Source organism: Elgaria multicarinata, chromosome 6, assembly GCF_023053635.1.
Source record: "Elgaria multicarinata webbii isolate HBS135686 ecotype San Diego chromosome 6, rElgMul1.1.pri, whole genome shotgun sequence".
Taxonomy (NCBI): Eukaryota; Metazoa; Chordata; class Lepidosauria; order Squamata; family Anguidae; genus Elgaria; species Elgaria multicarinata.
Window position 1 is genome coordinate 110,160,986 of NC_086176.1, and position 14,023 is coordinate 110,175,008.

General features: G+C 44.4%; 1 protein-coding gene across 6 annotated transcripts in view; it reads left to right on the forward strand.

Moving 5' to 3' along the window:
• Positions 1-14,022, forward strand: part of PIAS2 (protein inhibitor of activated STAT 2) — a 37,910-nt gene extending 23,888 nt beyond the window's left edge. For 4 of the 6 annotated variants that reach the window (XM_063128284.1, XM_063128286.1, XM_063128283.1 and 1 more), the window contains 3 exons: positions 6,992-7,131; positions 8,810-8,847; positions 9,972-14,022. In XM_063128284.1, the coding sequence (XP_062984354.1) occupies positions 6,992-7,131; positions 8,810-8,847; positions 9,972-10,160 (367 nt within the window). In that variant the 3' untranslated portion in view covers positions 10,161-14,022. The remainder of the gene's footprint in view (positions 1-6,991; positions 7,132-8,809; positions 8,848-9,971) is intronic. The other 2 variants (XM_063128285.1, XM_063128288.1) reach the window with 2 other exon arrangements.
• Position 14,023: the final 1 nt, after the last annotated feature.

Sequence of the window (14,023 nt, forward strand, 5' to 3'; positions counted from 1 at the left end):
CGACACACTAAGCCATGGTTAGGCCACTAACCCTTTTGCAGCAAGTGGTTAGTGAGGGTGTTTAAACTGTGGCTTTGTAGCCACCATGGTTCACACAGCACACTTTGTCGTGGTTCATATGACACACTAAGCCATAATGTTTAGCTCAGAATGCTTAACCATCATGGTTTAGCGTGTTGTCTGAACAGTGCCTGCGTGTGTGCAACTGTTCATTGGCAGCCCTCCTAATAAAAGAATCTTCAGCAGCACTGAGTGGGCTGCAAAAATCCTCTGCCTGAAACCATGGACAGCCGTTTCTAGTTGGAGTAGACAGTCCTAAGTAGATGGATTGATGCTCTGTCTTGAGTATAAGGCAGCTTGTGTTTATATATATTAAAGAACATGTGCTAGATGTTGAAGTGGTTTCATGCCAGACCAACCTCATCTCATTTTTGATAGAGTGACTAGTTTAGTGGATCACGGGAATGCTATGGACATAATATATCTTGATATCAGCAAGGCATTTGAGAAGATTTCACCTGATATCCTTGTTTGGGGGGAAATGGTGAAAAAATGGCTTGGACACTCCTACTGTTGGACGGATTAACAGTTGGTTGAGTAGCCTACTAAACAAGTACTCATGAATGGCTCTGCATCCTCCTGGAGGGTGGTCTCTAGTGGAATGCCACAGGACCCTGTCCTAGGCCCTGGGCTGTTCAGCGCTTTTATAAATGATCTGAATGAGGGTGTAGATGGGTTGCTTATAAAATGTGGAGATGGTACAATGCCAGGAGGGCTAGCAGACGCCAAAAAAGACAGGCTCAAGGCTCAAGACAGGATGGAACACTGGGCCAGATCTAACAATATGACATTCAACCGAGATAAATTTAAAGCCTTGCATTTAGTTAATAAAAAAGGGTGTTTAAGCTTCCATGGGGACCCTCCAACCCAGACTGGGATGGCCTCACTCCAGCCTCTGTTTTCCCACCGAAACACTCCACCATTTCCTTGGGCCTGCAATTTGTGCTGCAACTGGTCAGAGAAAGGCTCCTCCAACAGGCCACATCCAGGAGAACCTTCCTGATAGCCCCCATGCCTGTAGCTAGTCAGTCCTCCTCCACTCCCCCTGGTCAAGATAATGCCTTAATTGCCGCCCTATAACAGGCCCTATAACTCACCTTCCAAGCTGCAGACAGGGTTGGGAAACACATAAGAGAGATTGGGAGCCTTTCTTTTCAGATTCCTTCCCTTCCTTAGGCTGCAGAGAGCTTAAAACAAAAGCAATTTCAAATTACTGAGCTCTGTAAGAGCCATAAGCCAACTGCCTGGCCTACAGCAGAACTCTTTTCTTCAACAAGCTCTGCACCAGAGTCTCGCAATCGCTGAGATGTGACCCTTAGGATACAAATCCTAAGATTACTTCCACAGATCACCTGTGGGTTAGCAATTCTCTCCAGGTACAGGAACAATCCCAAAAAAGGAGGTCTGACCTAGGCCTTACAAAGAATGTTCTAATGCTTACCTGTCTTAATAATTTCCCCCTCTCTTGTCTAAAGCTATGGCTTCATTAGAACTCTGCTCTAACATGAGGAATCATCTAAACCAGCTTCTCATGAGGATGTACTTTATATTGTCACTTCATCCTTTCCTTTCTCAGAGGGAAAGAGGCTCCTGTAATGCTACTCTTTCTTTAGCTTGGCTAGGCCAAGAGGGAAGGACGGAGCCACAGAGGCCAGGACCAAGACAAAAATCTTGGTCACACGTTGCTTGCCTTGTCCTGACCAGTGGGAGGAGATAACCCATCATGGACGCCTCCTTCATACAAAACTGGCCTTGAATTTTGTGATGAGTAACGAACTTTGCATTTTCGAAGAGTCAGCCTGCAGGCAGATCAAATCCCACCATGGGTTTAGAAGTTAGGAAAACGGGTGCTTCAGGCTGTTCCTGAGAGAACGTATTCCTCTACAAAGTACACTCATAGCTCCACCTGCCAAAATAGTGAGAATGTAAAGTACCGTATTTCTTCGATTCTAAGACGCCATCGATTCTAAGATGCACACTAATTTCAGTACCACCAACAGAAAAAAAAGCTTTGATTCTAAGAAAAATAAATTTCTTAGAATATCTTTTATGAGTAGAATTTCTTAGAAATTTCTTAGAAATATCTTAGAAAGAGCTGGGTTTTGGTGCCACTGGGCTGGGAGGGGCTTAGGGGTAAGCAAAAAACCAGGCGCTTACCCTCCCAGCTCCTCTTCGCTCGCATGGCTCGCGGCTGCTGCAGGAGCTTCCTCTTTTGGAGGCCTACCTGTGTGAGGAGGAGGAGAGAGACGACTGGAGCTGCCGCGTGAGAGCAGCTTCAGCGGAGCAGCACTTCTTCGGCCTCTGGCCACAGGTTTTTCGGGCCACTTTGGCCCAGCATCCGTGGGCGTGAGGAGTATTAGCAGTTTGTCCTGCCCTCCAGCAAACCAGGGGGCGGGGACTACTTCCAGGCTCCACTCGAGACACGTGCTTCCCATCCGCCGGAGCCGGGTGGGTACAACTCAGCTGGGCGTCTTCCCAGGGCGGCGGCTGGGGGGGGGGTGAGCCTCCTGACTCTTGGAGCCGCGTGTCTTCCGGGCGCGGCTGACGAGGGCCACCCGGCGCTGTGCGGGGGGCGCTGTAGGCCCCAATCAGGCTGCAAAGCGATCTCAAAAAAAACACCAATCACTTGCAAAGCGATCTCAAAAAACCCTGCTTGCTCAGCTTTCTAAAAGCAATAAAGCCAGAGAGAGAAAGTTGGAATGGATGTTTCAGACACTTTTTTTAATAGGATAGAGTCTTTTTGCATCTACCATATTGCTTCGATTCTAAGACGCCATCGATTCTAAGACACACTCCATTTTTAGAGATGTTTATTTGGAGGGGGGGGAAGTGTGTCTTAGAATTGAAGAAATACGGTAGTCCTCCCTAACCTGATTGCTTCTTTATCACCACCCTGTTAAGCAAAGGAGAGATTTAAAATTGCAAGCAAGCTGTAGATCATTTTGAAGATTCACTAAACTTAAAAGGTGCTTCAGGTCTCAAAATCATTCTATTACATCTGGTAGCTTTCCGGCCAGCTAGTTGCCGCACCTGTTTAACTTGGAGTAACTCGACACGGTTGTCTGAATTATTACCATATAAATTAATTTTGTCACTGTAAAAGAGGGCTGGGTTATCTTTTGCCTTTGATTCACCAGCTCACCTTCTAGCTTTCCTATTTATCATGAGTTGTAACTGTTGAACAGAAGCCCGAAATTGTTCATTGGCTCTCTAGTGCTGGCATGTTTGCTTGAAGCCAGCCCAGAAGAATGTGGTTGTGGCATGAGGCTGTCTTTCCATACCTAGTTTCTTCTATCACATCTCCTTTGAGATAGCAGGCTTGCTGGAACCAGGCCAAGTAGCTTTCCCTTAGTTAACAGCTGGCCCCTTTCTCTGTCCAGCTTAACAAGAAACAGATGTGTGCCTGCTGCATACATGATTTATGCTTGATTGGTGAGTCCTGTATGTGTGTGTGACACTGACTCCTTTGCCCTCCTCCTTTGGCTGTCCTGATAAAAAGGGGTGGTCCTGATCCTTTGAGACCAGGGGTCCTTGGATAGATGATGTACTGTATTACTGTTCTAGATCCTGGCTCTTCTCCCAGCAATGGGGCAGAGGCATGTGAGGCCTTTTCCAGTGACTGTCGTGAGGGAGTACATTTGCAGCGAGCTAGACTGAAGATGCAATTTTTATCCTCTGTTTTCCTTTAGTCTCAATAAATAGCCCCCCTCCCAATCTGCATGGGAAGTGTAGATTAAAGATTTCTGAACAAGACCCAAGGCATTTGGATCTGGACATGGAACGGGAGGCTTAAGTAGGTGTCTCGTACCATCACAGTGCTAGGGAGAGGTTGTTGGTATTAGCTAGTCCACACAGGCCTTCATTTTTCATGTCTAATTATAGATAAATATCTCTTAGTAGAGGTACACAAAGTAATTCATCCCAACTTAATTTAGACACAATTGCTTAGTCCTCACAAAAAAAAAATCCTACTTTCATTGGCTTTGGTCAGAATGTGATTATGCCATGGGAAGTTGGGATTTGGGTGAGCCTCTCCCAACACACAGCTGGGTAATTGTCTCATTTCTTTCCCTTAGTGAAGTTGATTGCTCTTGACACTGTGCCAACATCACACTTTGCAAAACAGGCAGCGTTTTCATTCACGTATCGGTTGTTCCTCGGCATGTAGAAGGGAATTATTCTGAGTACCTGAACATTCCTTTCTGTCGTCTTTGTAGAACAACGTGACACTACTGTTAGTTCTAAACCACTTCCAATGTGGCTACGTTCTCACACCTAATTAGCAGTTCCCTCTCTTCTGCCTTTCCCTTTGTCTACATTTTAATGATGGAAAGGAATTCATAAGTTCATATATATATTAAGATGATTTAATCCAAGTACTGTTGACTATAACTCCTTCTCAACTCTGCTACTCGAGAACTTTTTTTTACTGGAGTTGCCAGGGATAGAAACTGAAACTTCCTGTATACAGAGCATGTGCTTGACCCATCAAATCTTGAAAAACAGAAGAGGTCTCTGGTCACTTCCATGTTTGTAGCCCATGCTGCAAAGTTATTAAAAGGTTTATATCCTCACAATCCAAAAGCTGAATTCTGTGGCCCAAGTTAAATATCCAGCATCTCCAGGGCTGGGGGAAACTCCTATCTGAAAGCCTAGAGACAGAATCTTTGTGCCAATCAATGTAGTACACGGTACTGACTTGGTATATGGCTGCGTCTATTGTGGGCAGAGAGTTAGGCCCCAATCTGGGAATCTTGAGTCAGCCAGTGCTTGGACTTCTGAGAGGCCAGAAGGCATGCTCACACACTTCCAAAATTATATTCACATCTATAAGATCTAGACCTAGCAATCTGAGATTCTCAGGCAACTAGATTCTGTATCCAATGCCACAGTATTTTTTTTTAAAAAAAATTTGCACACCTGTGAAATTATGGCTTGCTCACAATTCTGGCTAGTATGGATTCTAAAGAGGCAGCAAAGGCTTTACGGGAGAAATGAGTAAAGCAGGAACATGGCATGTAGAAGTGTTTTGTATGGTGCAACCAGCCCAAATAGTAAATAAAATAGGGCTTTATTGAGCAAGATTTGAATTTGTCTCATTACTGCTGCATGCAATGGGCGTTTACTGCCTATACATAGATGATGGTGTGTTTAAATCTCCACCCTGAACTGTGTGTTTGACCTTTTGCTCTTAAATCATGGCTGCTGTTAGGAGTTGAGATTTATGTATATTTTTGGCCAAGTCATGCTGTCTTTTACTGGTTCAGAAATTTCCTGAATATGGAATGTTGTTGTGTTGTTGTTGTCTCTTTTCTCGCTTGTGGTCATTTTTAGACGGACGTGACAGGCTTTGCCAGATCACGCTGTCTTTTACTGATTCAGGAATGTCCTGACAATTGAGCATGTTTTAAGTATGACTGCTTTCTGAAAGTTTGTGTGGATGTATTTTGGTAGGCACAGTTTTTGAAGGTTTTCTGTATAGTTTTTTGATGTGATGCCAGTGACGGACTAATGGGATAATTGTGACCTTTTCCTGTTGCCATAGTTCTTTGAATTCCATGGCCAGTGGTGTATATTTTTCTCTCTTCTCTTCCTTTTCAACTACATTTTTGTCATTAGGTGTTACTATGTCAATAAGGTATACATGTGTTTCTTTTTAGTCTATAACTGTTATGTCTGAATGGTTGCAAGGCATTGTCTTGTTGGTATGAATTGTTCCGTCACAGTATATTTATGATCTGCGTTTTCCAAGATTGTTTTGGGTGAATACGTATAGTATGGTGTAGATTGTTTGATGAGATAGTATTTGATGGCTTGTTGGTGAATTATTTTTGCAGCTGTCCTGTGTCTGCCGTATAGTCCATTCCTTCCAGAATTTTATATCCTCCTGTTACATGGTCTATTGTTTCTTGGAATTGATGACATTTCCTACATAGATCTGTTGCTACACTGTTATCTTTTATGATGGATGATGATGATGCAATCTATACTTGGTCCTAACCTACCTACCTACCCCATCTAAATCCTATTCTTCAAACCCTACTCACTAGATCTACATTCCTTCAATCCTTAACCCCAATCTGAACTATTGACTATCAGTTCCCCCCTTTAAAAAAATCCAGAACCCTCACACACACAAGCCCCTCCCAGCTTTCATTCACACACTAACATTCTATTAACCCTAACTTACCTGGATCACATTTAACCAATACAAGCACGTACATTTATAATAATACGCATGTGTGACAGTTACCTGCATTTTTTCTTTTGAAATGATTAGGTTGTAATTTTAATTATTGTTTTGTTCTTAATTGAATTTTTAAAAATATATTGCATGTTTTGTTAGCCTCCATGAAGGCTTGTTTTGGGCCATGTTAACAAGATAGAAATCCTTTTTTTTAAAAAAAAAATACTCTTAAGGGAGCAATCCCCTGTCTGGGAGACATAGGATTGTTTAATTTCCTGGTTTTGAGCTTTTAAGGGCTCAGAGCACGGAAACTGCACTCTCCGCCCCTTCTCCTCGGAGCCAGTGCGGAGAGATCCGTGTCGACTATCTCTCCGTGCTTACAAAATGAGCCCCAAGATGGGGAAAAAGAGGTGTTCCCGGGGGAAGCGAAATGGGGCAGCAGGCATATGCGAATTCCTATGACCACCCCAGCCTCCTTCCTTCCCTGAAGCTCTGCTAGATGGGCAAAATCTCCTGTCTATCTTAAATGCAGAGTGGGAGGCTTACAAGTAGCTAAGGACGTATCCCATAGCACTGCGCTCTAATAAACTCTTGCCATTGAAGTACAGTGGTGTGTGTAATCACAGTCTGGTTAATTGTGCTGTATTCTAGTGACATTGTGAACAATAGCTCACTCCTGCACATGACTTCCCTTCCTGTTAACTGCTGGGTTATTCCTAACTTCTCACCTGCTGTTTCAAACAGGGTGCTCATGTATCAGCCATCTTCTGTACGAGTCCCTGGGGTGAGCACAGTGGATCCTACTGCTATTCCACCCTCATTAACGGACTACCCTGTACCATTCCATCATCCACCAATATCGAGTATTTCATCAGACTTGCCTGGTAGGTAGACTTCTTGGTGTGCGTGTTTTAACTAACCCATTCTGATATAATGTAAGGTAAGAAGCCACTGAGGTTATATGGGAGAAATGTCTGAAGGCTCAACTTCCCTTCTCTCCCCTCCCCTCCTCTCCCCATATATATCTGCATCATTGTTTGTTTCAAGCAATACATCCAACATGTACATACTTTTGTGCTTAATTCTAGAATTCAAATTTCCACATTTGTTGAATGTGCATGAGAAGATACTTTCTCAAGATTCAGATAACCTGTCAACTTCAACTCCCTGGTTCTGTTTTCAAGTCCTAAAGTACAGAATATGACCTCTGTACAGTAATTATTTATTATCATATCCCTTGGCCTGCTTTAATTCTCTTCTTCACACACAAAGTGGTGCAAACTCTTCCCACTTTTCCAGTACTTACCTTGGAACTGAAACCGAGGCAAGATTAAGGGCTCCTGAGGCCTTTGTGGGGTTTCTGGGTGGTGGCCATGTGACAGGCCACCGAGGAAAGTCAGGGGAAGGCTGATCAAGAGTCCATTGCACTCCTGATTCCCTATCTGCCTGCTCCTTCCCTTTCCTTCCCTTCCCCCAAATCCGGAAACACTGCCACACTGCCAGAAGTTAACTTCACATGTGTCCAAGCCATGATTTAAAGGAAGATTGTGGGGGCTCTCTTTTTTGAATAGCTCTGTGGCCACAAAATACTGGAAATGGCCTTCCATGGCTGCCATAGTTGCAGACATAGAGCTATTCAAAATAGAGAGCCCCCACAATCTTCTTTTCAATTGCGGCTCGGCTCTGAAGAGGACACATGTGAAGGTAAGTCGCAGCTGCGGCAGGAGGTAACCAGGAAGGGAGAGGGAGGTGAGTCCGTTGGGTCCAATGGACTCATCTGAAGTCATGGCTGGCCAAGCGCCAGCTTTTCCGGGCTGGCAAGAGGAACGGCCCAGCACCACCCCGAATCGGCCGAGGCACCCCAAGGCTTCGGTGCTGATCCACTTTGGCCTCTGGGTGCCTTGGGCTGTGACCCCACACCACCTCGGATTTGGGCTGAGGCAGTGAACAGCCCTACAAAATACTGTAGTGTGGAATGCTTCTGCTCAGGGTTCTGTTTGCCACATTCCCTTTCTCCTGCCCTGCCCTCCTACTGGATCTTCCTCTTTTATCTCTCTGACAGTCATCAGCCTGTACCCACTGAACATGCTTAGTCATCATGGCCTGCATTTGGGAGTTTTTCTGCATTTGGTTCCTCCCCACACACCCCGTGCAGTGGAATGAACACACTTACACCCAATCACTGCTAAATTAAATTGGATTTCTCTATTGACGTGTATGGGCAGCTTTAACTTCTGTCCCTGGGAACACTTCTGAAAAAGCTTTTCAGTGCCAACATATCCAGTCTGACAGTTCTGTCTACCCTTTTTATTTCTTCCCCCATCCTGCTCCCCCGCCACTCATTCCATTCTCCTTTCCTTGTTTTATCCTACCTTGTGATGTAGGCTAGGCAAAGATGGTAACTAGCCCAAGATAATAACTGAGCTTCGTGGCTGAGTGGGGGTTGGGACCTAGGTCTCCTCAGTCATAGACTGACACTCGTCTTGCCAGACCGGCTCTGTTGATGCAGCCTTTAATCAAATCTTACTTGTTCTCTAAAGGCAGCGTGTCTCTTCTCCCTAGGTTTGGATTTTCTTTCTTTAATCCAAGTTGATCCACAGGTAAGTGTCTTGACTACAAATATCTTACGTTTGTTACTAACATCATAGAAACATGAATTAGACTGGAATTACTTGGAAATGAGTAAGAGTGTGGAACCCTCTGAGCACTGATAGTTTTATACTTTGTGCAGGATTAAAATGACCTTCACTGTTGTCCCGTGGCTCCTCTGTAGCATTTTCATGTTAAATTGGTTGTGGAAACTTAACATCCCCGAGGGGCATGTGTGCCAGAAACATGAAGCACTAGAGGTGATTTAGTAATGGAGCAACCCTTTTTAATAACTTCATTTGTGTCCCACCCCTCAGCTCGCTCACCAGTCTCGCAAGGCAGCGCACTGAGGGTTATTATTATTATTTATTATTATTTATTTATATAGCACCATCAATGTACATGGTGCTGTACAGATTTTTGTGACTAGGTGACAGATAAGCGTGGCTAATAATGTACTCTGTGCGCCAGTTCCTTTATAGCAGGGTTGGGAAACGTGTGGCCCCTCCAGGTGTTGGTCGACTGCAGTTCTGATCAGCCCTAGCCAGCATAGCCAACGGTGAGCGATGATTGGGAGTTGCAGTCCAACAACATCTGGAGGAGCTTCTTGCTCTGCTATATAGGCAAAGTGTGGCCATAAGAACGTAAGAAGAGCCCTGCTGGATCAGGCCAAGGGCCCATCTAGTCCAGCACTCCGTTCACACAATGGCCGACCAGCTGTCAAGCAGGACATGAGTGCAACAGCACCCCCCCCCCCCCTGCAACTGGTGCACACAGCCTTACTGTCTCTGATTCTGGAAGAAGCACATAGCCATCAGGGCCTGTAGCCCTTGATAGCCTTCTCCTCCAGGAAATTGTCCAGTCCCCTTTTGAAGCCATCCAAATTGGTGGCCATCGCCACATCCTGCGATATGAATTCCGTAGTTTAACTATGCGCTGTGTGAAGAAGCCGTTTCGTGCAGTGCTCCGAAATCGTCCTTTCTGAGCCGTTCACCTGGTGGCTGACATCTCCAGGTCGCCCGCGTCCTAGCAGAAGCGCGACGCAGTTTCCGTACTCGTAGCTTGGATGCTTGTGCTTTTTCTCCCCCCCGTTGTGCATCTAGTCTCTCTTATCTGCATCATTGTTTGTTTCAAGCAGTACTGTGCTCCTATGTTTTTGGATAGTCTCACCTCGACGTTGCCCACGAGCACCACCCCCGGCAACATCATCACCTCCACCAGCCACCATGAGAGCAGCACTCGTGTTAGTTCCTCAGGCCGGAGCGAGACAGCGGTTATCACCAGCAGCGGGAGCAGCATTCCTGACATCATCTCCCTGGACTAAAAGCTGGCGAAACCTGCCAGTCTGGAACTGCAGAGAGCTGCCATGCGCATGCCTAAATCCACGGACCATCTGCTGCTTGGACCTTATTTTGGGTATTTATTGAAGGAAGAAAATGGATTGTGTCACCCTCTCTACATGTGTAATTGACAGTACAACTGCAAGAGGAAGAAAACTGACTGGAAGGAATTGTGGTTTTTTGTTCTTGTGATCATCTTGGGCTTTTACTTCTCTCTCTACTTGGGAAAAAATTATGATCTGTTTTTGTTTCTTTGAAGAAGTCAAGCCTTTCAAGCTTATTATGAAGAAACTGACATGGCTTTGCTACATGGATTCCATACGCTAATTTTATTTTTTTTGTTACATCTAGCAATAATGTAAACAGTTTTTTAAAAGAAAAATTAAAAAGGCACTTAATTACTCTGGAATGACAGGAGCCTATGTTTTTCCCAGATGTAAGGACAAGAGAAAAGGAGTTACGTTTGTTTGCGTTCTTGACCTTTCACTGGGGCTTAGAATAAATCTTCAATGGAGAGGATGAATCTTTGTGAAACAGTTGTTTGAATTTACACTTTCTTCCCTTCCTCTCCAGTCACCATCTCTTTCCCAAATCCGGATTATTATTTTTTTCATATTTGGAAGTTTATGCTGCTCAGAGACTATTCAGTTACAAGTGGGGAAAAAAAAAGCACAAGAATGTGGGAGGCGGGAGAGAAGGAAAGAATGCTATGCAAAGTCAGCTTCATGCATCTAATCCATTTTCATTAAAATGTGAATGCAAAGCTTAGTAATTTGCTTTCAGGACATGGGTTATTGCTTCTAGGTTTGGTGTGAGGAGGCATCCTAGAACGAGTTAGCCCTCCCTATCACCCAAGAAAGGAAGGGATCCTGTGTCAAAAGATCTTACATTAGGCATGGTACCCTCTGACTCAACACCAAGGTCTTCCTTGCCTTTTGCCCAGCACAGCTCACTTTGAGAAGTTGTTCAGTCTTACCAATTCTGAATTCTTTTGTCATTAATCCTTTCTAATTCTAAAGTGTTAACTCCTCAGTCCTTTTCACTTCTCCCTGTCCTCAGCCTATTTTTTTTTTTAAAAAATCCAAGCCTATAAAGCCAAAGGCAACAGCCATTCAATGCTGGGCAGCTAGAAACAACCAGTGCTCCTCAGACTGCATCCAGCCTGACATGAGGTTTGGAAGAAGGGCAGTATGGTGGTGGGGCCATGATTGTGCTACTCCTTCAAATCTATCCTTTGCTTGCTAAAAAGACACGCCCTTCTGCAAACAGTAGGACACACAAGGAATTAATCACTTTGGTCTGTTGGACTGGGACTCAGAGATCCGGGTTCTACTCCCCACTCAGCCATGAAGCTCATTGGTTTACTTTGGGCCAGTTACTGACTCTCAGCCCAACCTACCTCACAGGGTTGTTGTTGTGAGAATAAAATGGAGAGGAAGAAGACCATGTAGGCCACCTTGGTTTCCTTGCAAGAGGAAGAAAGGCAGGGTATAAATGTAAATAAATAAAACAAAAAAATAAATAAAGCCCTACAGCCCTACGACAGTTTCTTCCTCCAACTTAATGTCAGCCACCAACCAATCCTAATAATGAAGTTGGCTGTTGCACATCCCATTCTTGGCTGTGTCCTCACACCAAACTGAGAACAGAACATTGGTCCCTTACTGTGAAGGTTCCTTTTGGTTTGGTGTGACTGAGGCATTCAGAGCGCACCCTAGCACTGGCGTCTGACTTGCACACCTGATTGGCTTCAGCTGTGGCTGCACTTGTTTTTTCCTGCACCTTATCCAAAGTGGAGGTGCTTGTTTCTTCCCGTATTGTCCTTTCTCGTTCACCCTCTATGCACATAACACTCCACGAATCACTTTCTGTCATAAGCTTGACCATGGGACAGAACTAGTGGTGAAACCAGATGGTCCTTAGCCTAATGCAAGATCTCTTGCCCCATGACCCTTGCCTTTCCTGAACCGTGGGGAAAGGTAACCTATTCTTTGATGCTTCTGTCGCTTCAGAAAGGAAACTTCATGGTAAGTGACCAATATTCTGTTCTTGAATGAAGGGGCAAAGAAAAGCCATTCTGTTGCTCTTAAGTCCTGCAAAATGGCCAGTGCTTCGGATTTGACTGTGGTGCTAAGCTTCTGCTGAGTTACTTTGTGTTATGCCACATTTTGTATCATAAACTGTTTTTATAACTATAACTCATATAACTTGATCAAGCTGCTGCTAGACTGATTCTCATTCTCTTTAGGGCAGCTGTGAGAATGATATACTTGATGGGACACACTAGGGTCCATATCAGATCTCTTAAAGTTTTTTTTAGAAAACTAATTGGAAGAGGCTAATGAGTGCGCTTTAAGTACCATTGTTGAAAAGTTTACACCTTGATCCAGTTAGTCCTGGTTCAGATGAGGCCGTTGTGAAATCACCTCCAGTGGAGAGGGAGGTTTCCCCAGAATATTACTTCCTTATCAGGAAGCATCCCAACAATAGGAATTCTGCAGGTGGAGTGCAACTTCATCTGCAGCGTTCTTACCAGATTTTAATGCCGGGAATCCTCCATAATGGGGAAAAACGTGTGAATGGGCCCTTTTTGTTAACTGTTTTTCCATAGCCAGACTTCACACCTGAGAAGCACCAAGTGCAAATTTAAGTGGTGCAACGTTGAGAGGATCTGGAAGACTACGTTTAAAGCAAAGTAGAGCTATCTTGGCAGGGAATTGCAGGGTTGATTTTGTTGTGTATAACAGTGGGTGTAGGCAACCCAGTGCCCTCCAGATTTTTGCACTGCAATTCCCATCAGCCCCAGCCAGTGTAACCAATGGTAGAGGATTATGGGAGCTGTAGCCCAAAACATCTGGAGGGTACTACATGTAACAGACCATATTCTGAAGATCATATAGGCACAGTTAGGGAAAACATGTTGGCCTTATCTTAAAGAGGGCCTGCAAGCCTTCCAGTCCAAAGGCTCCTTAACCTTTAATAGCTACATGAGTATTTTAAGCAGTATAGCAGGGGTGTGAAAAGCTGGGTAACTCTCACTATAATTTGGGGGGGGGGAGAACAGGAAAGGGTATTCCTGCTGCCACATGCCGCAAGCCCATCCCTGCTACGTTTTCCAATTTGTAGCCCTAAAGACTAAACTGCAATTACATTGTAGTGTTGATCTTTTGCTAATATTTGTAGTGTATCTGGACTAAGTATACATAAGAGATGCCTAAATGACCAGGTATGGTTTCCCTTTTCCCCATATCACCACCTAAGCTCCAGTTCTCAGCTCCTGTTATGGATACTGCATTGCATTAGATCGCCATGTGTTTAGTTAGCGCATAATTAAGCAGTCTGGTATTGTTGCGCTTTTGTCCTTAAAACGATGCGGTCTGCTCGTTTAATATCCATTCACTGCTAGTGTGTTTCCCCTGAATCCGTGACTGACTGCGTATCAGATAATTTGCTGTGTTAGAGCTCTGCAGATCCCAGGAGATGAGGTAGATTCACTGAGTCAGGTGATGTGTCCCATTTTTTCAGAGCTTGAAATGTAACTTTGTGAAACCGAGTCAAATTCTAAGCCATATTCTTGTACTAGATAACAGGAGACAACTGTTCCAAAACGGAGATTTTTGCCTTGTAAGCATATTTTGTAAACAGGTCTTCAGCCTATAGAAACAATGTCTATGATGTGCCAAGCGAGTAGCAGTAACTATGGGACAAATGGGCATACTATGCTTAGAGGCCAAAAGGTCTCTATAAACGTTACCTGATTTATGTATCTAGGGTTCTTGCATTGGAAACCATTAAGTGAAGCAGCCTGCTTCCTGAGGAAATAAAATTCAAAATTCTACCAAATAAG